Source organism: Lactuca virosa, chromosome 5 (assembly GCF_052849685.1).
Source record: "Lactuca virosa cultivar CGN04683 chromosome 5, Lactuca_virosa_CGN04683_v6, whole genome shotgun sequence".
Classification (NCBI taxonomy): domain Eukaryota; kingdom Viridiplantae; phylum Streptophyta; class Magnoliopsida; order Asterales; family Asteraceae; genus Lactuca; species Lactuca virosa.
Window position 1 is genome coordinate 318,963,126 of NC_136430.1, and position 23,033 is coordinate 318,986,158.

Here is a 23,033-nt window from a genome sequence, read left to right on the forward strand (position 1 = left end):
ACACTTAAACTATAAAAAAAAAATTAATTATATATTTTTATTCATAAGTGAATAACGAATGTACTGTAGCAAAAATCTGATGCATTTTTATTCATTTATGAATAACGATAGCTGAAAATATAAAAAAAAAATTTATTTTATCTTAAAAGTATATCAATATGAATGTCTATTTGTAGAGAATAAAAAATCATGAATTTTGATATATTTAAAATTATTTTTCGATAAAAATAGCTTCATAAAAATTAAAAAAACGCAAAAAAAAAAAAAAAAAAAAAAAAAAAAAACTATGTTTTTGTATATATTAAGGTAATGATTAACATAGTTTAAGGAAACATATTTTCTTGGAAACACATGTGTATTTCTTATCCATTTCCGCTGGTACAACGGAGGCTTTTGCGGCAAAAATAAATAAGTGGCTGAGAATGATTCCCCATTCTCAACCTTTTTTATTTTCTCAATTTAACTTATATATATATATATATATATATATATATATATATATATATATATATATATATATATATATATATATATATATATATATATATATATATATATATATATATATCCCACGATACTCCTCCTCACTTCCACACTACTCAAGACTTGGCTCTCTCTCCCGTAATATCTTTGTAAATCTCTATTTTTTGATCGTTGATTCTGCATGGGCAGTTTGATACACAACAATGGAATATGTCCAGAACCAGAACCAGAAACAGGAGGATGGGGCATCCAGATTGTTGAGTCTGAGTTCCCAGTGATGAAAAAAACGCAGAGTGGAGCCTACTTAACGTGGGAGGATATTGGGGTATCTGTTTCAAGCTCTAAGAGGAGTGTAGGCAACGAACAAATACTCACTGGTGTTACTGGATATGCTAAACCAGGAGAGATTGTTGCCATTATGGGCCCTTCCGGCTGTGGCAAGTCCACTCTCCTTGATTCTTTGGCTGGTATGTAATAGTACATTAATTAATTAAAGGTTGTTTCCAAATGCATGCTAAAGATAATTTCCATTAAGTAGATATTACGTCTTTTCCCTAGAACAGTGTTAAGACAAATATACAATATTATATATATATATATATATATATATATATATATATATATATATATATATATATATATATATATATATATATATATATATATATATATATAGCAATCTTACCAGATCAACATTGTGCACATGCAGGGCGCTTAGCTTCAAACATAAGGCACAGTAGTGGACGAATTCTAATCAATGGTCGTAAACAAAGACTTACATATGGTACAATGGTAATGGCAAAATCCTCTAATGAACTACTTTTGCGTTAATTCAGATGCAACATACATAATAAAGAAATAAACCAAATAACAAAAGGTTGTAAATTTAGAGGGTATCGCTTCTTGATTTTTATTTTAGAGGGCATCGCTTCTTGATTTTTGGATGCTCTCACATGCAGATTCTCATTCATGCATGCTTACAGTTGCTTTTAAAATATTGCAGTCGTATATGGCTCAAGAACAAGTTCTAACATGGACTCTAACGGTTAAGGAAACAGTATACTACTCAGCTGAACTTCAGCTGCCTAAGTTGATGGCAAAATCAGAAAAAAGGCAGAGAGCTGATAGAATTATAAGGGAGATGGGACTTCAAGATTCTATCAACACTAGAATCGGAGGCTGGGGAATCAAAGGACTTAGTGGTGGTCAAAAGCGGCGTCTAAGCATCTGTTTAGAACTCTTGACACACCCCAAGATTCTGTTGCTTGATGAGCCTACAAGTGGTCTTGACAGCGCATCATCATACTATGTCATGAACCAGATTGTGAAGCTCACTCACGAATACCAGATGACGGTTTTAACAGCCATTCATCAACCTAGTAGTCAAGTTTTCGGGCTTTTCAACAATCTCTGTCTTCTCTCTTTGGGGAAAGCAGTGTACTTTGGTCCTACTTTTGCAGCAAACCAGGTTACCTTCATATTAATTATGATCATTTGAAACATTATAACAAATAGATATATCAGAAACAAATGAATAATATACTACTTTTGTTGTTTTTATCCAGTTTTTTGCAGTAAATGGTTTTCCTTGTCCAGATCTACAAAATCCTGCAGATCATTACCTCATGACTATAAATACGGATTTTAATGAGGTACCATAACTTTTCGGTGTATTATGAATGTAATAAATTTCGCAGAATTTATTGTTATGCTGGGTCATATGTCGACGAATAAATCAGCATCATTGTACAATTCTACATAATTAAGTCTATTGTGGTTTTTTTTTTTTTTTTTTTTTTTTTTTTTTTTTTTTGAACCAGCAAAATTTTATTAAAAAACCCAAGTCAGCAGCAAGATGCAACACCAGAGAGAGAAAAAAAATAATAATAAGAAAACACTAAGAACCCACAATAACTTAATTATGTATAATTGTACGTAGATTTATACCCATGTAATGTCAACATGACATCCCATAGTTGAAGACTTTAATTCATTTGAATATCACCTTATTCAACTATCTCATTAAGGGCATTACACATTAGAGACAAGTCTAGCATCCTCATGTCCTTAACATCGAGCCTTCGTGTCAAATTATAGGACGTGTTAGAGTCCTAAATAGGGTAAGACCTGGTCCCATTAATTTGCTTATATATGTGTTGGAATCATCAAAAGAATTTTGCATATATCTAACATAACCATTGTATCCTTGTTTTATATGGAACTTTTCTTCCACCCAAGGCCAGGGGACAAACTGGACAGTTATACAGGGCTCAATTCTTTAGCGCCAAAAATTTTAATATTTTTTATATATTATATTCGGGCCCAATCATAAGCGATAGTCCAGACTCTAGATCTGTTAATTGACCAATCCACCACACATGCACGCACCACCAGGAGTGATACACGATCAATCGTTATATGGTCTAAGAGCCTTTCTTTCCGGTTCGTCCTGGGCATTTGAATCCTGATGATGAATCCTAATTATCAGCCCTGCTTGCACCACAAAGTTCTTGTTATATGTTGATAAAAAATTTCGTCTTTTTTTTTTGTCCATTATTAGGATACAGTTGGTGGAAAGATTCCTGTTGAGAAAGTAATCGAAGTACTAGCAGAATCCTACAAGTCATCTAATATATATAAGAAAGTCCGTTGTGATATAGCTACACTATGTGGAGTGGTATAGTACACTATGCTTTCTTTATTCTTTCATAAAACTAAAGTTTACATTTAGTGAATTTACGGATAATGAAAAATGTATTTTTTGAAGGAAGGAGACGTCATTGAGAAAAAAGGAAGCCTGCAAGCCAATTTCATTACACAATGTTTAGTGCTAACGGAAAGGTCGTTCATAAACATGTATCGTGATCTAGGATATTACTGGTTGCGACTTGGTATATATATTGGTTTGGGTGTGGCATTAGGAACACTCTTTTACCAAATTGGTTTGGGATTCGACTCAGTAAATGTAAGTTTTATGTTGTAAATGTAACAACTCTAATACAGTAGATTGTTTGCATAATTTTTATTTTTTATTAAAAACCCTCTTTTCTGAAAAAAAAAAAAAAAAAAATCTTTTATAGGAGTTGAATTGAAGAACAAACGGTCACACACATGGGTGTGTTGATTTCCCAGTTTTTATTAAATAGCAGATTTTTCTGAGTTGTTGAATGTTATTGAAAACATGGATCTTTAATTAAGGAAAGTTAATAGAAAATTTCAAGCTTGATTCATTAAAAAAAATACCCAATTAGTTTTTTTTTTTTTTTTTTTTTTGGTATTATGTTTCCGTTCATCTATTATTAAGTACTAATTAAGATTGTTTATTTTGGTTCTTAATAACATAGGCTAGGATTTCAATGCTCATGTTTGTTTCTACATTCCTGACCCTTTTAGCCATTGGTGGGTTCCCGTCTTTCGTGGAGGAAATGAAGGTTCGTTGACATATCTTAGGTGTTTTTAGATAAACAAAATGCATGTACAGCTTGAACTTATAATTACTTTTTAATCGATACTTCATGTATCATGTATTTAGGTTTTTCATTTGGAAAGATTAAATGGGCACTACGGGGTTGGATCATTTGTTGTCAGCCATACCATCTCCTCAACGCCATACCTACTTGTCATCTCTTTAATCCCAGGAGCTATAGCTTACTTCCTCGTTGGGCTTCAACGAGAACCCAGGCTATTCATCTATTTCTCATTAGTTGTCTTTGTGTCAATGTTGTTGGTTGAAGGTCTTATGATGCTCGTAGCTTCTGTTGTTCCAAATTTGCTCATGGGCATCATTTCTGGTGCTGGGATCGTAGGTTTGATGATACTGGGTGCAGGGTTCTTTCGTTTGCCAAACGATCTACCATATTTCTTCTGGAAATACCCTTTGTACTATATTTCACTCCACAGGTACGGATTACAAGGATTATACAAAAATGAGTTTAAAGGGCTAATGTTTCCTCAGTATGTGGGAGGTCCTCCTACAGTTGATGGTGAGATGATATTGAACAGTGCATTGCACATCGCGACCGGAGTTTCTAAGTGGATTGATCTTGGCATCTTGTTTGGTATGGCTGTCGCATACAGGATAATACTCTTTTGTTCTATTAAAGCAACAGAGAGAGTAAGGCCCATTATTAAAGCTTTCATGTCGAAATCTACTCATGGGAACTAGAAATGCTTCCAAAGAATCCCATTTGTCATTTGTTTTATATATATTTTATTGTCTACATGAACCCGAAAGTCCAAGTGTACTCAGGACCTCGAATGTATGCCTTTCAATTCTTCGTCTATCGTTTTCTGTTTCCCTGTACTTGATCGATGATGTACCATAGTTAAATGAAAAAGTTAATTTATTGGAGCATTTTATAAGTTACCATCCTCATTCATCAAAGTTATGTTTTTGTCTCATCGTCCCATAACGTGTCACACTAATTCCACGTGGACAAAACAACTTTAAGAAATTATTTTTCGTTTTCATGTATCTTGTAGGCATAAAAACAAAATATAACATAATTGAACCCACTACACTTAGACCATATAGTTGCATTGAGTTTATATGAGTTCAATGGATTGCATTCCAATCATTATATAATTTTATCTATTAAATTTTACATTTAATTTAAATTTACATAATTCAATGGATTGCTATATCATATATTATTTTTTTATTTATTATTATTTTGTAAAAAAATAATTACCTTAAATCGTGTAGGGTTGGGGTGAGGAGGTTGAAGAAGACGCAGGAAAGGATTTATCGAATGACAGCCGCCTAAGGCGGTAGAGAATAGTGGCGGTGGGAAAGAAAGGTTTGAGAAGTATTGAGAGGAGATCCAGTAGGTGGAAGTAACCCTGGTGGAGAAACCTGATGAACAGTACCATGGTTAGGTATTGTTCACAAGGGTATCTCAAAATTAATATATATATATATATATATATATATATATATATATATATATAATTCAATGGATTGTTATATCATATATTAGTTTTTTATTTATTATTATTTTGTAAAAGAATAATTAGCATGAAATTAAGATTTCAAAACTACAATTTAAAATAACATTAATTAAAATTATTAATTACAATTTTGAACTAAAAAAATAATATTAATACCAATAATATATATGTTGGATTATATGTCTAAGCTAATAACTAAATTGGTATATATACTTGAATTATTAGCAATTCTTTTTTTATTGCCCTTAAACCTAATAATAGACTAGAATGTTTTTTAGAGAGATAAGTTTATTTATTGATCTTTTATAATATTAATAAATAATAATAAATGATTTATTAATATATTATGAGATTAATATATTAAATAGAAATAATATTATTTATTAAGAATTAATCAGAAATTAATTACAATTAATTTTAGGATTAATTTGATTAATTAAAAGTGCAAGGAGTAAATCTGTAACTGTTCACTAAGTAAACAAGAGAAGAATTCTAAAAAGATTGTAGGGTTGGCCGAAAATTGGAGACTCTCTTACGGTTTCTAGATTATTTCATATAGATAATATGGATAATTAGGAAACCAGATAATTCTGACTTTGAAATAATATTATTTTATTTCCAATTAAGGTTTGTAGGGTTTTTCTGTCAACTATAAATAGGGTCCTTATACAATCAATTTTCGGCCACTCATAATCCTAGAAGGATAGCCGAATTTTCATCCATTCTCCTCTCTCCTCAAGTTTTCTTAGTTGCTACGGTTTGGGTGTGAACCATCAGAAACACAAGATTTCTGGAGCTTACTTTCTGGAAGCTTTTGAAGAAAGGATTTGATTGATTATTTTCAATAATAATCAAAGATATGTAAACCCTAACTCTTTTATTAATTTCGATAATACTAGGATTTTATAGGGTTCTTTGATGTCCAATAGATTATAGCATTCAATAGTGAAAACATAGATCCAATTAGGTTGCATGCGAACTTAAGAGTTAAGTTATGCCACATGAATTTTTTGTAACCTATAAAATCTATCAATGGTATCAGAGCTCATTGTTTTCAATTGAATATGCATAATAGTTGAGTAGATCAAATTAGGGTTTATAGAAATTAAACCCTAAGGCTTTGAATTTTCAACTTGGGCTAGGGTTCTTGAAACACTAGCCTCCTCCCTTGATTTCGAAAATCATTAGGGTTCGTTAGGGTTTCCTTATTTGATCATTTTTGTTTTAATTGGTTAAAATAGAATATTTAAAATTGGATAACACCAATACCCTAATTTTTCAAAAGTTATTAGGGTATGGATTAAGATTAATTTCAAATTTTAATTAATAGTTTAATACTAAACAATTATTTAATCCTCATGTGATTTAACTTAATTTAATTATCTTTTAATTAAAAGATAAAGATTTAATCATAATTGGTTTAATTTTAAATTAAATTACTTTTTATTAATTTCAAAATTTTAATATTAAACCCAGTGTTTTAGAAAAGTTTTAAAATACACCTTATATACTATACTATTAAAAGTTTAATATATTATATGTATAAGACAAGTCAATCAAATCACTAGTACGCCTCATTCACGAAGCCATACTATAAGGGGTATAAGGAAGCAGCCTGTAAAATGACCATTATTGGGTGTCCACTCTCACCCACCACTCCCTTGTATGGTGGAGGTTCGTTAGCCGAATGGATTTGATAGGACATAATCTCATTAATAAGTATAATGATATAAAGTAACAAAGTTATTTTGAATATTTCACTCTACTTATTTTAGGAAAAATGTGAAAAGTATGCTAATCCATGAAATTGCATATTATGCTTTATATGTAGTCAGTGGAGTGTGTGTGGTTAACCAAAACACTAATAGTGACTATAAAGAGTAGTAATGGGCATCTCGGAAACTATTATTGTTGATGGAGTGTGTGTGGTTAACCAACACATCAATTAGAGATGATAAATGGCATCGAGGTTGCCAAGCATATTTGCATGGTTATTCACATCTTGTTTGTGATCATCGGTGTCTCAGCCACAAATAGAAGAGCATAATTTGAGATTAAACATGCCATTTATACATTTAATGAATCTCAAAAGATCTAGGAGTTTTATTTTGATTGAAATTGGTAAATTGCCTTTACCTACCTCTATAAAATTTACAATTAGATTACGGCACCCCTCTTCTAGATTGTGCATTGCACAGTTGGGTCCTAGCCTTAAATATTAATTATGGGTTAAAATATTTAGGATTATTTTCATCTAACTAAAACTACTTTTTCTCTATAGATGTCTACTCCTAGTGATGCTTCTGCTCCTCAAACCTCCACCCATAACTCGAACTTCTCGCTACTTTTGATCGTATCCAAGGTGATGTTGGTTGGTACCAACTACAATGATTGGATGTGTAACATCAAGATGGCTCTTTGACTCGAGGGTAAAGAGTATGTCCTTGAAAAACAACTTATTGAGACCGATGAGTCCACTGCTACTCCTGAAAAGATCATCTCCTATAAGAAACATTATCACGATGCAAGAAAGGTTGCTTGCATCATGGTTGCCATCATGATTCCTGAGTTGCAAAGGTTCTATGAGGACTACTGCCCATACGAGATGAACTTGGATCTTGTGGAAAGTTTCACAAGAGAGATCGTCAATAAACGTATAAGGTCGTCAAAGCAATAATGGCTTGCAAGTTGAAGGAAGGAGAGTCGGTCTGCAATCACGTGCAAAGAATGCAGAGATACGTGGAGCGCCTTGAAAGGCTAAATGTGAATTTCAATGAGGAGTTGGCCATTAACATGATCCTCAACTCCTTGCCACCTTGTTATGATCAGTTCGTTTTGGCTTATCATTTGAACGATACTGAAACTGTAACACCTCAAATTTTAGACCAAAATTTTCATTTTTAAAACATCTAAAAACATAGTTTCACAACCAAATAGCAAGTACAAGTCATCCTAAAACCACAAGTGTCATAGTTATCAGAGTACATAAAAGATCATGTCCCAGTAGTAAATTCCCAGTGCATGTGTACAATCAGACCTTCGCCTTCCCACGGTCCTGCGAAGTACCTACCACATATAAATCAACAACTGTAAGCACAAAGCTTAGTGAGTTCCCCAATATACCACATATAACTCTGCATAAATAAACATCTTTGGGTTATCTGCAACCCTGGGACTATCAACAGTCCCGGTGAGCTAACAGCATGCTCGGGAGGTTATCTGCAACCCCCGGTTGGCTAACAGCAGCCCCAACTAAACAAATATCATATTAACACATAACATAGCATAGCATAACATAACATAACAGCTAGACCTAGCTGGTCATAATATTACAGTTATCCTACGTAAGTGAGGAGAGTCACCTGATACTAATGACACGAAAACCTAGCACCTAAACTATCGGATCTAGACTCTCCCTATTCAACCAAATAAATTACCCTTAATTAATAATTAAGGCCCATTACTACCACACGAGTCCAAGTCCACAGCTAAGCCCACTAAGGGAAAAAAGGACCATTTGGCCCTTCCCTAGGTCCAAACCCTAAATTTTGACCTAAAAGTCAAAATAAGCAAAAGTCAACCCAAAGTCAACACCTAACGAGTACGTTGGGCGTACAACTCCTTACGTTGGGCGTACAACTCCCTTCGATGCACGTACCGCTGGCTATGCATGTGACGGGGGATCTCATACCTACGATGTGCGTAGTTGGGAGTACGCACGACATACTCCTCAGACTCCCATTTCTTACTTCTTTTGGTCTTAATCCAATAAGACAAACACTCCAACTATAGATCTGAGCAAATCAAGGTATCTTAATCCATAAAGTCGTGGGCTTTATGAAACTTCCCAAAAATACAGTCTAAAAATTTCGTTTTAAATCATTAATAAAACCATAATTATCATTCAACATGTAAAAATCATAAATCGTGTATCTCAAGAATATCATAACATATGTCAATATATCAGAGTATAAACATCCCAGGCTGAACAAATGGTGTGTGCACTGCAATCATCCCGAGCTCCTCTTTTGAAAACCGAAGTACCTGAAACCAAAACTAAAAACTGTAAGCACGAAGCTTAGTGAGTCTCCCCAAACTACCACATACCATACACATAACATGCAACTAGGAGATACGGGCCCCGCCCACTCTCATGGAGATTCGAGCCCCGCCCATACTCCACTCTCTAAGAGATTCGGGCCCCGCCCACACTCCGCTGTCTAGGAGATTCGGGCCCCACCCACACTCTGCTGTCTAGGAGATTCGGGCCCCGCCCACACTCCGCTGTCTAGGAGATTCGGGCCCCGCCCACACTCCGCTCTCTAGGAGATTCGGGCCCCGCCCACACTCTGCTGTCTAGGAGATTTGGGCCCCGCCAACACTCCACTGTCTAGGAGATTCGGGCCCCGCCCACACTCTGCTGTTTAGGAGATTCGGACCCCGCCCACACTCTGCTACTATCATGCATACAAGTATCACACATACAACAAGTATATCTAATTCTATCAAGCAGTCACATATCCATACTCAAATAATACTACGAGATTCGGGCCCCGCCCACACTCGGCTGCTATGAGATTCGGGCCCCGCCCAGACTCGAATAATAATGAGATACGGGCCCCGCCCATACTCACATACATAAACAACCACATACATGTATCACACAGACAACAAGTATAGGAATCCAACAATCTGTCTAATATCTATACTCTGGTAATAATGAGATACGAGCCCCGCCCACACTCCGTGTTCCTATCAAGAACATATAAACTACACGGGTAGGCATTGGTGTCTTAGACCCGTTCCTACTGGAAGAGGACTCACCTCACACTGCTGGAGTCTCGCGAATAAATCTCTGGCTGCTATCTGACAGATCCCTAGATTGTCAACATCAAAATAAAACCCAATTAACCATTTGGGTTTCCAATGCATAACTCTAAAATACACACTTGGGGTAAAAGGACCATTTACCCCTAACATAGCTTGGTCCAAGATGAAGGCCCAACTCATACTCTGAAGGCCTAAAATACCAATAGTCAACCAAGGCCTAACTATGGCCCAATTTTCCAAATTGGGCCCAAACCCCTCACATGTTCAAACCTTAAGGCCCAACCATTTATTCTGGTCCAAATACTTGGCAACCCAATGGTCCAATATCTCATAATCATCAAGGTCCAGTTATGGCCCATATATGACCCAATTTTCCCAATTGGGCCCAAGCCTGTCTAATGGGCCTTATCCTAAAGGCCAATCCAAATATTCTAGTCCATATACTTGTTCTTGGATGGCCCATCAATAGTCCAAACATCTAGGCCCAACAAGAAAGGCCCAACTCAAACCCAACACAATTAGGGTTTTCACATGAAATGACGATTAGGGTTAAGTGTTTCTTACTTAACCCATTAAGGACTTAATCCATTAAGTCTATCTCTCTACTAGATAAGTCATACGGTGTGATCGGGTGTAATTCCTACTTCAACAAACCAAAAATTAGGGTCTTCTAAACCTTAATTAGGGTTTCTAGTTAGCTAGTTAGCTAAAGATAACTAGAATTCCTAAAGCACAAAGCAAGTAGCATTCAAGCATTGAGTAACCATACCAAGCATATCCTATTCAGGCCATCATATTACTGACTAATCAGTTCTAGCATGTAACTCAATAAGCACATATAGCAGGCACATAAGGCATCTTCCTAGATCCTTGGCCCTAATCTAGCATGCAGTTCTCATAATCATATCATATCATATCATAACATAACATGTATGGGTATCTTGGGGAAAACTTACTTGAGCTCGGCCGGTTGCACGCAACACACACCTTGTTCTTCCTCAAAACTCCTTAATTTCAATTTTAGAAAAAACTATTTTCTTGTAAAAATCTTTCAAACCCTCGATTTGAGTCCAGAAACCCCCGAAGGTGTGTCCGAATCCCTCAAACAAGGGCTCTGATACCAACTTGTAACATCCCAAAAATCATGACCAAAAATTTCATTTTGTTAATTAAGCAATTTGTAAAACAGTTTACTGAAAACATCATCAATATCATATCAAACCCATAAGCCAAATGTCATAAAACATGTCATGGAATAATAATGTCAGAGTACAATCCCAAGAACATCATAGTGCGGAAGATAGTGGTGTGATGCGCTGCTACCGTGCCGGCTCCTTTCCCTTCGTAGAAGAAGGATCTGAAACAAAAACTGTAAACCGTAAGCACAAATCTTAGTGAGTTCCCCCATCATACCTCATACTATATAACAAACATATTGTCATGCAATTCTGGGGTGCCTGACCTACCCATGCCAAGCCATTCTGGGGTGCTCGACCTACCCTGCCAGGCAATTCTGGGGTGTCCGACCTACCCTCCGGTGTATCTGAACCGGCTACGGGGATTATTTCACCCCCTACTACTACCATATAATAACATAGCATAAACCTACTACCCAACAATTTTGGGGTGCCTGACCTACCCATCGGTCCTCACGACCGTAACACGGGGACTATTCCCCTACTACTACTATCACATATCATCATATCATGCTAGCACATAAAACATATCAGGTAGCAGCAAACCTAGATAATTATCACAAATACAATCATCTAACAACAACTCCTACTAGTGGGCCGGCATTGTGGCCGTAGACCCACTTCTACTGGAAGGTAACTCACCTCAATATCATGCAGTAACTGAACTGTCCTCGGTGTTGGGATCAACTCTCCTCAACCTCCTACACATATCAGTCTCTTTTAGTTACTCTTTCATATTCATAACCCCGTTAAGGGTCAATCTTGGATAATAGCCAAGTCAAGGTCAAAGTCAATGCTCTGGTCAAAGTCAACATCCTGGTTGAATCAATTCGCCGAGTTGGTCCATCAACTCGTCGAGTTCCATAATTCAGAGAATCTCGAATTCGCAATCTGACTCGTCGAGTTACCTTTTAACTCGCCGAGTTTCTCCTTATGACAGAATCGGGACTTTTTATTTGAACTCGTCGAGTCCTTCCTTGGACTCGTCGAGTTCTCCTTAATACAGTTGGGACATTTTATCACTGACTCGGTGAGTTCATCCTTGGACTCGTCGAGTTATTGACCTTTAAGTTCAAAACACGTCTAACTGAATGAGTCATCTTCTAGACTCAACAAGTTGCTAAGTAAAAAAAGGATGGGGAACCAAGACCCGACTCGCCGAGTCCTAAGGACGACTCGTCGAGTCCCCCATGATCCCAAAACTATACAGTCGATTTCAGTCAGGATTAACACATCCAAAACATAGATCTGGCCTCCTAGGGTCGATATCACACGTAAAGTTACAAACTTTACGTTCATGCATGGGTTGTCTATCTCAAAAGGCCTTAAAATGAGGTTCACAAGGTGCATGGGACTCCCATGGCCATAAGTTGGCACCTTGATGCCATGGAGTCCCTCAAAGGTTCCAGATCTGAAGTCTTAACCCCAAACATGCTTGCATCCATGAATGGTTCCAAAAATGGTTCCTTCAAGCCCTAAACTACTCCATGAAGGGATCTAGCAAATGAATAGTCAAGGTATAGACTTTATACCTCAAAAGAGCTGGAAATGGAACACAACCTCTGGATCTACTTGCTTCCTCTTGAACTCCCAAGCTTCTTATTCCTTCTCAAGCTTCAAACCACCAAAAATACACAAAAATGACTCAAGAACACTCAAAATGGGTTAGGGTTTCGATTTAGGGTTTTCTGGACTAAGGGAGGCAATGAGGGAGGCCATAGTGGGGGTGTTAAGGTGTTTAAATAGGGTGCAAACCCTAAAAATTAGGGTTTCACTCTGGCAGGCCTACTTGTCTAGTCGAGGCTCCTCGACTCGTCGAGTAGACATTAAGTTCCGCGTCCAACACATCAAATTCCTACTCGACGAGTTTGGGGCCTCCAACTCGTCGAGTCCCTTAGCAAAAGTGAATAATTTCTTATTTAAATACGTACAAGGAACTGGGCGTTACACCTTACCACCTTTTGACGTCCAGAAGCAAACCCTAATCGATCTAACCCCTATTTTGAGTGTGTATGAGGCTAAAAGTGTGTTTTTCGTGCATTTGTTGAAGAAACTTGAAGGTTGAGAAGCTTAGAACGATAAGGAGCTTGTAGATCCAACATCTACATCGTTCTAGTGTAAAATGGAGTCACTTTCGGATTTGAGCTTATCACAAGGGCATGGCTTCAGATCTGGACTCCTCTAGGCCCTTATGGACATAAAGCCTCAAGCTTTATGAAGCTTTGGCCCTCCTCCATGTCCAAAACCTCCTTCTAAGGCTAGTTTTAGTGTTTTACTTCCTTTGAGGCCTTGCATGAACGTAAAGTTAGAAACTTTACGTGGTATCTCAGTTTCATGAAGCTAGATCTGTAGTTTAGGGTAGGGATGAAAGTGGGTCCGAACCCGGACCGGATGGACCCGGACCCGAAAAACCCGAAACCGGTTAACAGGATTTTGTAGAACCGGAAACCGGACCGGTATATAGGAACCGGTTCCGGTTCGGTTCCGGGTACGGTATCGGGTAAAGTGGGTCTAGAACTAGAAAACCCGGAAACATCAAAGTGGTCAGCTGGAACCGGATAAAGTGGTTTTAGAACCGGAAAACCCGGAAAAACCGGAATTTTTTGGTAATTACTTACTACCTAGTGGGTTGAACTTTGAAAATTTTCATATTGATATCCCTACTTTGGGGGAATGTAAATCATTGAAAATGAAACCAAAATTGACAAAATTATAGTCTAAAATCATGTACAAACTCTAAACTACACTCTGGAAAAACCCTCATGTCAATCCGACTTTAAACTAATGAGATATGCATGTGTTAACATTTTCACAGAATACGAAGTACAAAAACAAATAGCTGAAAAGTTGAAAATTTTCAGTTTTATCCCTACTTCGGGGGACTGTAAATACTTGAATATTAAACCAAAAATGAAAAAATTATAGTCTAAACTCATGTACAAACTATAAACTACAAGTTATAAAAAACCACATGTCAATCCGACTTCAAACGAATTAGATATGCATGTTTTAAAACTTTCACAAAATACAAAAAAACTAAAAAACTAAAAACTTTCAGCTTTGATATCTCGACTTTGGGGGACTGTAAGTCAATGAATATAAAACTAAAAATGGCAAATTTATAGTCTAAAATTATTTACAAACTCTAAACTACATGTTGGAAAAAACTGCATGTCAATCGGAGTTGAAACGAATGAGATATGCATATGTTAAACGTTTCACAAAAACTGGTTCCGACCCTGAAAGTGGTTCCGGTTCCTAACACTTGTTCCGCTTTTTAGACTCGGTTTACCCGGACCCGATGGACCCAAACCCGGATTACCTGGAACCCGGATAAAGCCAATTTTTAAACCCGGAACCGGAACCGGTTCTATATATTCCGTTCTAACGGTTCTGGTTCCGGTCCGATTCCGGTTCCGGTCCGGTTTTCCAGTTCTAAATGTCATCCTTAGTTTGGGGCCTTGAAATCGATTGGAAAGAGCTGAACACATTAAGACAGGAAGAATTCGACGAGTTGCATAGTCAACTCGACGAGTTTGATGAGGGTTTCCCGCTTTCTGGATTATGCATTAACTTGGTGAGTTAGTGAGATAACTCAACGAGTTGGTTAGGGTTTTCCCGACATTCTGGACACTGCATGGACTCGAAGAGTTGTCTGGAAACTCGGCGAGTCGACTGGTGTTTTCATGATTTCTTGAGTTCTGAAGGAACTCGACGAGTCAGTAAGCTACACTTGATGAGTTGGGTCAACATGGATTGTTGACCTTGACCGTTGACTTTAACTTTGACCAAGGGTTGACCAAGTTTGACTTTTGAGGGTATTTTGGTAATTTGGGAATTTATGGAATCGGATAAATGGTGGTTGTAGGTGCTGGTGTTCGGAGCCGTGTTTCGGGAGTTTGATCTTTTGCAGTACAATTCGACACTCTGAGATGAGTTCTTCTCACTATATCAACAGGGTCTAAGGCACCAAGGCCGGCCTTTTATGGTTTGTATCCTGGTTAGAGGCTTATGCTATGTTAGTGATCTGTTAGATCTGTATCCTGGTTATAGGATGATGTTATGTTGATGATCTGTTAGATATGTATCCTGGTTATAGGATGATGCTATGTTAGTGATCTGTTATATCTGTATCCAGGTTATGGGATGATGTTATGTTAGTGATCTGTTAGATTGGTATCCAGGTATATAGGATGATGTTATGATTAGTAATCTGTTAGATATGTATGACTATCTGTACATGCTAGCTAGCGTATGATATTTATGTGTTGATTGTGGATTGGGGGTTGGGTTGAGGCGGTCCTGCTTTGTGCTCTATGCCAACATACTCAGGGCGGCACGGATAGACTGGAGACCAGGTAAGGCGTACTAGTTAGGCCGAAGGCCCGGCGAGCGATCCGGATAGGCTGTAGGCCCGCGAGGCGGTCCAGACGTGCCGATGGCTCGGAGAGCGGTCCAGATAGGCTGATGGCCCTGCGAGGCGGTCCAGTCAGACTGATGACTCATTATGCATGTTGTTTGTATGATATTTTTATGGTTTGTATGGCGTTGTTATATGGGGGAACTCACTAAGTTTCTGTCTTACAATTGTTGATTTTGTTTCAGGTACTTCAAATGATCGCGGGAAGGCGAATGCGTGATCGTGCACCTCCTCATATTTTTATGATTTGATTTCTGGGATACTCTGCCATGGAACTATTTTGAAAACAATTTGTAATAACTATTGTTTTTGAATGTTTTAAAAAGTTTTAAATTGGCATGATTTTTATGGATGTTACTGAATATGCGTAATTGTCTTATATCTTGTCACTGCCTAAGTGTCGTATTGTTACTGGTTGTTTCTCTAACCGACTCTCTAGTTTGCCAACCTATATAAATGGATGTTAGTTAGAAAGTAGAGAATGCTATTTGACAAATTCTTACTTTCAACATTGTAGTTGAGCTTGCATTCTTGAATCGAAATCAAAATCTTATTTACTCTTGTGTGTTCAATCTTTACTTTGATTCAAACATGATTTCATTCTTTTAGAATCTATTCGATCCTACACAAAATTGTATTTTACCATGTCATAGGTACTAATTAGTGAATTGTAATAATTTATGTCATTAAACTAATTTAAGAATTTTAAAATTAAAAATAAGGTATGTCTTAATGAAATTGATATTCATTTATTATGACATGTATTAGAATTATTACATAATATTATCTGAAATTTAATAAAATGGAAAAAAAAACATAGAATGTAACAAAGTAATGTGTAACAAAAAAATAATTTAAAATAAGATCTTATTATTTATTAGAGTAGATTGACCATTTGACTATTATTGATTACTCACATTATTACAATATAATCTTACACAAACAAATGATGAGCTTCATGGACGCATTTCTAGTTTTAGAAAGAAGAAATCACCATGGAATCCTTGAGAATAGGCCTCGCTCTCTCTATTATCTTAATAGTACAGAAGAGTGTTATTCTATATGCAACAACCATACCAAACAAGATTCCAAGATCAATCCACTTAGAGTATCGCATCTCAATGTGCAATACACTCTTCAAAATCATCCCACCATCAATTGTAGGAGGACCTCCTGAGTACTCTGGGAATTTTAATCCTTCGAACTCATTCTTGTACAATCCTTGTAATGCATACCTGTGGAATGAAATATAGTAGATAGGATACTTCCAGAACACATGAGGTAGTTCGTTTGGCAATCGAAAAAATCCTGCACCTAGTATCATCACGCCTTGGATTCCTGCACCAGTTATGATGCCCATGAGAAAATTTGGAACAATGGTAGCTACGATCATCATAAGACTTTCAACCAACAACATCGACACAAAGAGGACTAATGCAAAATAGATGAATAGTTTAGGTTCTCTTTGGAGTCCCATGATCGAGTAAGCAATTGTTCCCGGGATTAAGGAGATGACAAGTAGGTATGGTATTGAAGAGATAGCATTGCTAATAACAAATGATCCAACCCCGTAGTGCCCATTTAATCTTTCCCATTGAAAAACCTATATAAATGTAGTTATGGTACATATAGTTAGTTATTAAAAAAGGAAATTAATTCAAGTACATTTTGTTTATCCAAGAACATGTAACTTATATCAACTAACCTTCATTTCCTCCACGAATGAGGGGAACCCGCCAATGGCTAAAATGGCTAGGAATGAAGAAACAAACATGATCATTGAAACCCTAGCCTGTGCATTAGGAACCATAAGAAAATATTCTCAGTACTTACAAAATATACGATTGGAAATTAACACCACCAAAAATAATTTGTTGGCTAATAATTTGGTATTCTTTATCTATTTTTTTATATTTTTTGTTTTGGACTTAGCTCCTACAAATTATTTGGTGTAACGAATTAAAATAAAAAGAAACTTACATCTATGGACCCAAATCCTGAACCAATTTGGAAGAAGAGTGTTCCTAGTGCAAAACCTAACCCAATATATATAACAAGTCGTAACCAGTAGTATCCAAGATCGCGGTGCATGTGTATGAATGATCTTTGCGATAACACCAAGCATTGTGTAATGAAATTGACTTGTAGGCTTCCTTCTCTCTGAATTATGTCTCCTTTCTACCAAAATCACATTTTCTGGTTAAATTATAATGTAATGTAACTAATTTTGATCTAAGAAAGAACATCACCTCTCCACATATAGTAGCTATTTCACTTTGGACTTCCGTATATATCTCGGATGACTTGTAAGATTCAGCAAGTGCATTGATTACTTGCTCAGCAGGAATCTCTTCGCTAACAATGTCCTAATAGTGGGAAAATACGAACAACTGAATGAACCTCGATTTATCAAGAGCTTTGTGGTGTATTATGACGAATTCGTATCATATATATATATATATATATATATATATATATATATATATATATATATATATATATATATATATATATATATATATATTAGTTGTGAGACCCATGTATTACATGGATTAATTTTAAAAAAAAAGTTAAATATAAAGGTCAAAATATTTGAGAATTTTGAATTTATAAGAAAATAAGAAAAATAATGAATTATTATAATGGAAATGTTTTTTATCTTTTAAATTTAAACAAATAATTTAAATAAATAAAAGAAACTAATGAGCTTTAATTTTGGAAAATTTGAAATTAAAAGATAAATTCATTCATGAAATTGATATTCATTTATTACTACATTTATTACAATTATTACATTAAACTATTATATGGAATTTAATCAAATAGAAAAACTCATAAAATGACATGTGGAAAAAAATTAATTCAAAATAACCACAAAATGACATTTGGCAAATTGAATGAGAGTGTGACAGATGGTAAAAAAAATTTCATTTATACACACGAGTAGAAGAATACAGAGATAACAACCTTTATACACAATTACTATGACTTTTATATATATATATATATATATATATATATATATATATATATATATATATATATATATATATATATATATATATATATATATATATATATACGAGTAGAAGAATACATAGATAACAACCTTTATATACAATTACTGTGACTTCTTAATTTCTTATCACAATTTTTGAAAATTTTCAATCGTCCATGGAAAAGATTGAACAATGAATTTATAACCTACCTCATCAAAATCTATGTTGATGGTTATGAGGTAGTGATCTGCAGGATTTTGTAGATCTGGGCAAGGAAAACCATTTGCTGCAAAAAACTGAAGATAACAAGAAAAAAAGTTACATTGATGTTCTTATGAAATGTATTTTTATAATATGTATCCGTGATTAATTATAAGATAAAGGTAACCTGATTTGCTGCAAAAGTAGTACCAAAGTATATTGCTTTCCCCAACGAAAGAAGACAAAGATTGTTGAAGAGTCCAAAAACTTGACTACTAGGTTGATGAATTGCTACTAAAACAGTCATATGGTATTGTCGAGTGAGCTTGGCAATCTGGTTCATAACATAGTATGACGCTGCGCTGTCAAGCCCACTTGTAGGCTCATCAAGCAACATAAGTTTCGGGTGCGTCAAGAGTTCTAAGCAAATGCTTACACGCCGCTTTTGGCCACCACTAAGTCCTTTGAAACCCCAGCCTCCTATTCTTGTGTTCACACAATCTTGAAGCCCCATCTCCTTTATGGTTCTATCTGCTCTCTCCCTCTTCTCGGATCGTGGCATCAACTTGGGTAGTTGGAGTTCAGCTGAGTAATAAACCGCTTCTTTTACAGTTAGCGTCCATGTTAGAACTCGTTCTTGAGTCATATATGCCTACATTAAATAAGAAAGAATATAAGTCGGATGATGTGTTATTAATTTGTACGCGACCCTATTCAAAAATTGATAAATCATAAGAGGATCCACAATGCATAGTTCAATGAAAGAGTTGAATGGATTGATATATGCCTAATTGTTATTCCATTGTGATGATATTGGCGTTCAATAGCTACCCTTCGATGGGAAAACGAAAGCTTTTAATTATTAAATATGTCAACAAGTTAGATTTTAAAATATATTTTATTGAAATTTTTTTGGTGGAGTTGTAGGGAGAGTAGAGTACTATATAACAATCCATTAAAGTCTCCTGTAAGTTTAATGCATTAGCAATCCATTAAACTCTCTTATAAGTTCAATGCATTCTACATGTCCTAACTAATAGACTAATGGGTTCAAATGTGGAAGAAAAATGATGCAACAATTTGTGTTTTATTTTTCTCACGAGCATATATGTGTACGCCCATTTAAAAAAGAAAGTGATCGATTCACTCGTAGTATGCTTCCATACCAAGGCGCCATAGGTAAGCCTCTGTTTACGTCCATTAATTAGAACTCGTCCAGTGTGCCTTGTGTTCGAAGCCAACCGCCCTGCCATTGTACACAAAATTAAAAAACAACGCATTTATATGTAAACAAGCGAATTAGAACTAGAAGGTCGTTAAACATACAAATATTATAATATGGAGAATTACATACCAGCCAATGAATCAAGGAGAGTAGACTTGCCACAACCAGAAGGCCCCATAAAGGCAACAATCTCTCCTGGTTTAGCATAACCAGAGACACCAGTAAGTAAGCATTTACGTTCATTTTTCCTTGCACTCCACTCTGAGCTTGACACAGCTACTCCAAGCTCCTCCCATGTCAAGTAGGCTAAACTTCCCGTTTTCTTGGCAACATGGGACTCACACTCCCCAATTTCGATGCCCCATTCTCTTTCATCTGGTTCTGGACAAATTCCATTGCTATTCACCAGACTGTCCATGCAAGATCAAAGCAAAAAATTATGAACTTAGGGAGGGTTGAGTTAGTAGTATGAAAATTATAAGCGGAGTGGCGCTACATTTATAATACGAGCACAGGAAGTGTCAAGGCAAGCAACGGCAGTTCTGTGGATGTTAGAATTTTCATTTAATATTTTATTTTGGAGTAAATATCCATAATACGCATGCAGCCGAAATCCAAAAAAATGAGAAATGCCAAAATAAACTTCAAACTAACGTTTTTTTTATTAATTCTTTTCTCTTGGACCACAATCTATTTGTGCATGCAGTGCGCCCCATTTGAATCATAATTCTGCCAATGTGACCTTGCACAAAATTGCAAACAAAAATACTCGTCTGACGTGTTGGCACGGAACTTAATTTTAGGAGTTTTTGGCTTTTAGATTTTAGGAAAAAGCTCGGCAAATGGAATTTCTAGATTTTAGCTAAAACAAAAAGCTTTAAAGTCAAAAGCTATTTTAAATAGCGTTTAACAAAAAAACTTTTTTATAATTTTGCAAATTGACTTAATTACATTTTTTAAATCAATGATGTATTTCATAAGTCCTTTAATTTATTTAATTTTACATGTTTTAAAAGCTTCCGACTATTATTTTTATTAGAACACTCATATACAAATAAAAATTATAGCTTACAGCTATCAACTTCTAGTTTTCAGCTACCAGCTATCAACTTCTAGCTTTCAACATACCAGTTACCAACTTCCAGTTAGTTTTGTCTAACACACCTTATATATAAAGGTTGTAATACTTAATTTGATACGAAATTATAAAAGTTCAAATTTTTTTCGATATTTTTTCTATTTACCATTTAGAAACTAAGCAAAATCCATCTTTTTTGTAATCCAAAAAATCTAACGAACAAATAAACCCAAAATTTTCAGGATCAATCCATGCAATAGTAAATCTAGAAAGTTTTTAATAAAAAGTTATAGAAAAATAAAACTACCAGGACGAGTTGGATGGGTTATAGAAAACTAAAACTACTAGGGTGTCGCTTTGTATTAATTTCTTCAAAAGTTTATTTATTTTGTGTTCAAGGGCTTCAGTCTCTTCATGTTCCTTTCTCGTTGCATCCTCTCCTCCTGTAGTTGGGTAGCAAGTCACTTACCTACATAAATGTTAAATAAAAAACATAATTGACAAAGAATATAAAGACATAAAGAGCATACCTATTCATTTTACTCAACAAATGATAAAACACACTTAATTAGAGATTATATATAATAGGGGAAATGACATAAATGTCCTACAATGTTTCTAGGGTTGGTCGATTCAGTCCTTATAGTTATTTTGTTGCTTTATATGGAGATAAGGTTGCAAGCAACCTATCTTTTTAGTTATCAAGACCTGTTTTAGCAGGTTTCAGTGTCACATCTGCAATATTTGCCCCATCATCCACAACATGTGGGTTCTCTGGGTAGGACCAATTCCAACGTATTCGTTTCTTCATTGTTTAAAATAGTAAGAGCATGAGTGGACTCTGCTAATCCTTCTGATCACGGCTTCTGGGTTTGGTGAACAGTCTTACCACAGTACATCACCTTCGTCATCTACCCTCTGTTTCCTCCCGGTTATCGAAACTAAAAGTTGTAATCCTCGGCGAGCCTCTAGCCTCTGATAATGAACTTATCTTACCCAGTCAGGATTTCTCCCAAAATACCCATGTTTCATCTTTCGAACTGGTAATTTCCATTTATTTTTTTATAAAAAAATCTCACGATTAATTTTTATGGATACCGTTTTAGTACCTAGAGATTTAAAAGATATTAATCAAAGATCCAACTAGCTTTTGGTCAGACATAGCTTCTGAATTCTACTGGAAGAAGAAATGGGGTCAGCAAGTTTACTCTAAGAATCTTGACATCATAAAAGGGAACATCATCATAGAGATAATCAGATCTCCATTACTTCTGCAGTTTCATTTCCATCATATTTGTAGCAAGTTTGTTTTCCTATTGCTATTTGTGATTCCATTCAGTGGTTCAAGGGTGGAATCACCAATATCTATTACAACTGTTTGGATAAAACATAGAATTTAGAAACGGTGACAAAATTTCAATTCACTGGGAAGGAAATGAACCTGGTCTAGATGATTCTTTGACTTACAACCAGTTCCTAGATAGAGTTTTCCAAGTGATTCAGTTCTTACCTTTTCTTACAACCACTAGACTGCTGAACTTTTCATTGTCGCCTCCAGCATCGTCGCTAGTCTCGATTGTCGGTATCTTAGTGGGTTAAAGGATGAACGGAAGGATTCCGCCAGGATACTGGCGGCAGCAGGGCTAAAGGA

At 35.7% G+C, this 23,033-nt stretch overlaps 2 protein-coding genes across 2 annotated transcripts; one reads left to right on the plus strand and one right to left on the minus strand.

Moving 5' to 3' along the window:
• Window positions 1–595: 595 nt before the first annotated feature.
• Window positions 596–4,845, plus strand: LOC145117510 (ABC transporter G family member 1-like). The gene is made up of 8 exons (XM_079053797.1): window positions 596–950; window positions 1,193–1,275; window positions 1,487–1,951; window positions 2,049–2,135; window positions 3,044–3,160; window positions 3,251–3,448; window positions 3,828–3,914; window positions 4,016–4,845. The coding sequence occupies exons 1-8, from the start codon at window positions 665–667 to the stop codon at window positions 4,646–4,648; spliced, it is 1,956 nt and encodes a 651-aa protein (XP_078909923.1). The 5' UTR covers window positions 596–664; the 3' UTR covers window positions 4,649–4,845.
• Window positions 4,846–16,818: 11,973 nt separating this feature from the next.
• On the minus strand, window positions 16,819–20,755 carry LOC145115772 (ABC transporter G family member 1-like). The gene is made up of 8 exons (XM_079052134.1): window positions 20,434–20,755; window positions 20,246–20,325; window positions 19,267–19,731; window positions 19,088–19,174; window positions 18,129–18,245; window positions 17,860–18,057; window positions 17,585–17,671; window positions 16,819–17,482 (listed from the first exon to the last, which is right to left on the minus strand). The coding sequence occupies exons 1-8, from the start codon at window positions 20,720–20,722 to the stop codon at window positions 16,856–16,858; spliced, it is 1,950 nt and encodes a 649-aa protein (XP_078908260.1). The 5' UTR covers window positions 20,723–20,755; the 3' UTR covers window positions 16,819–16,855.
• Window positions 20,756–23,033: the final 2,278 nt, after the last annotated feature.

What these genes read in the sequence shown, in the direction of transcription:
- LOC145117510 (XM_079053797.1), top strand. Translation starts at nt 665, where the DNA reads ATGGGCAGTTTGATACACAACAATGGAATATGTCCAGAACCAGAACCA. An exon ending in TAAATACGGATTTTAATGAG is followed by an intron (nt 2,136 to 3,043) that starts GTACCATAACTT and finishes GTCCATTATTAG; the next exon opens with GATACAGTTGGTGGAAAGAT. An exon ending in TGGGATTCGACTCAGTAAAT is followed by an intron (nt 3,449 to 3,827) that starts GTAAGTTTTATG and finishes TTAATAACATAG; the next exon opens with GCTAGGATTTCAATGCTCAT.
- LOC145115772 (XM_079052134.1), bottom strand. Translation starts at nt 20,722, where the DNA reads ATGGACAGTCTGGTGAATAGCAATGGAATTTGTCCAGAACCAGATGAA. An exon ending in CTACTTTTGCAGCAAATCAG is followed by an intron (nt 19,175 to 19,266) that starts GTTACCTTTATC and finishes TGTTATCTTCAG; the next exon opens with TTTTTTGCAGCAAATGGTTT. An exon ending in TCAACATAGATTTTGATGAG is followed by an intron (nt 18,246 to 19,087) that starts GTAGGTTATAAA and finishes TCCCACTATTAG; the next exon opens with GACATTGTTAGCGAAGAGAT.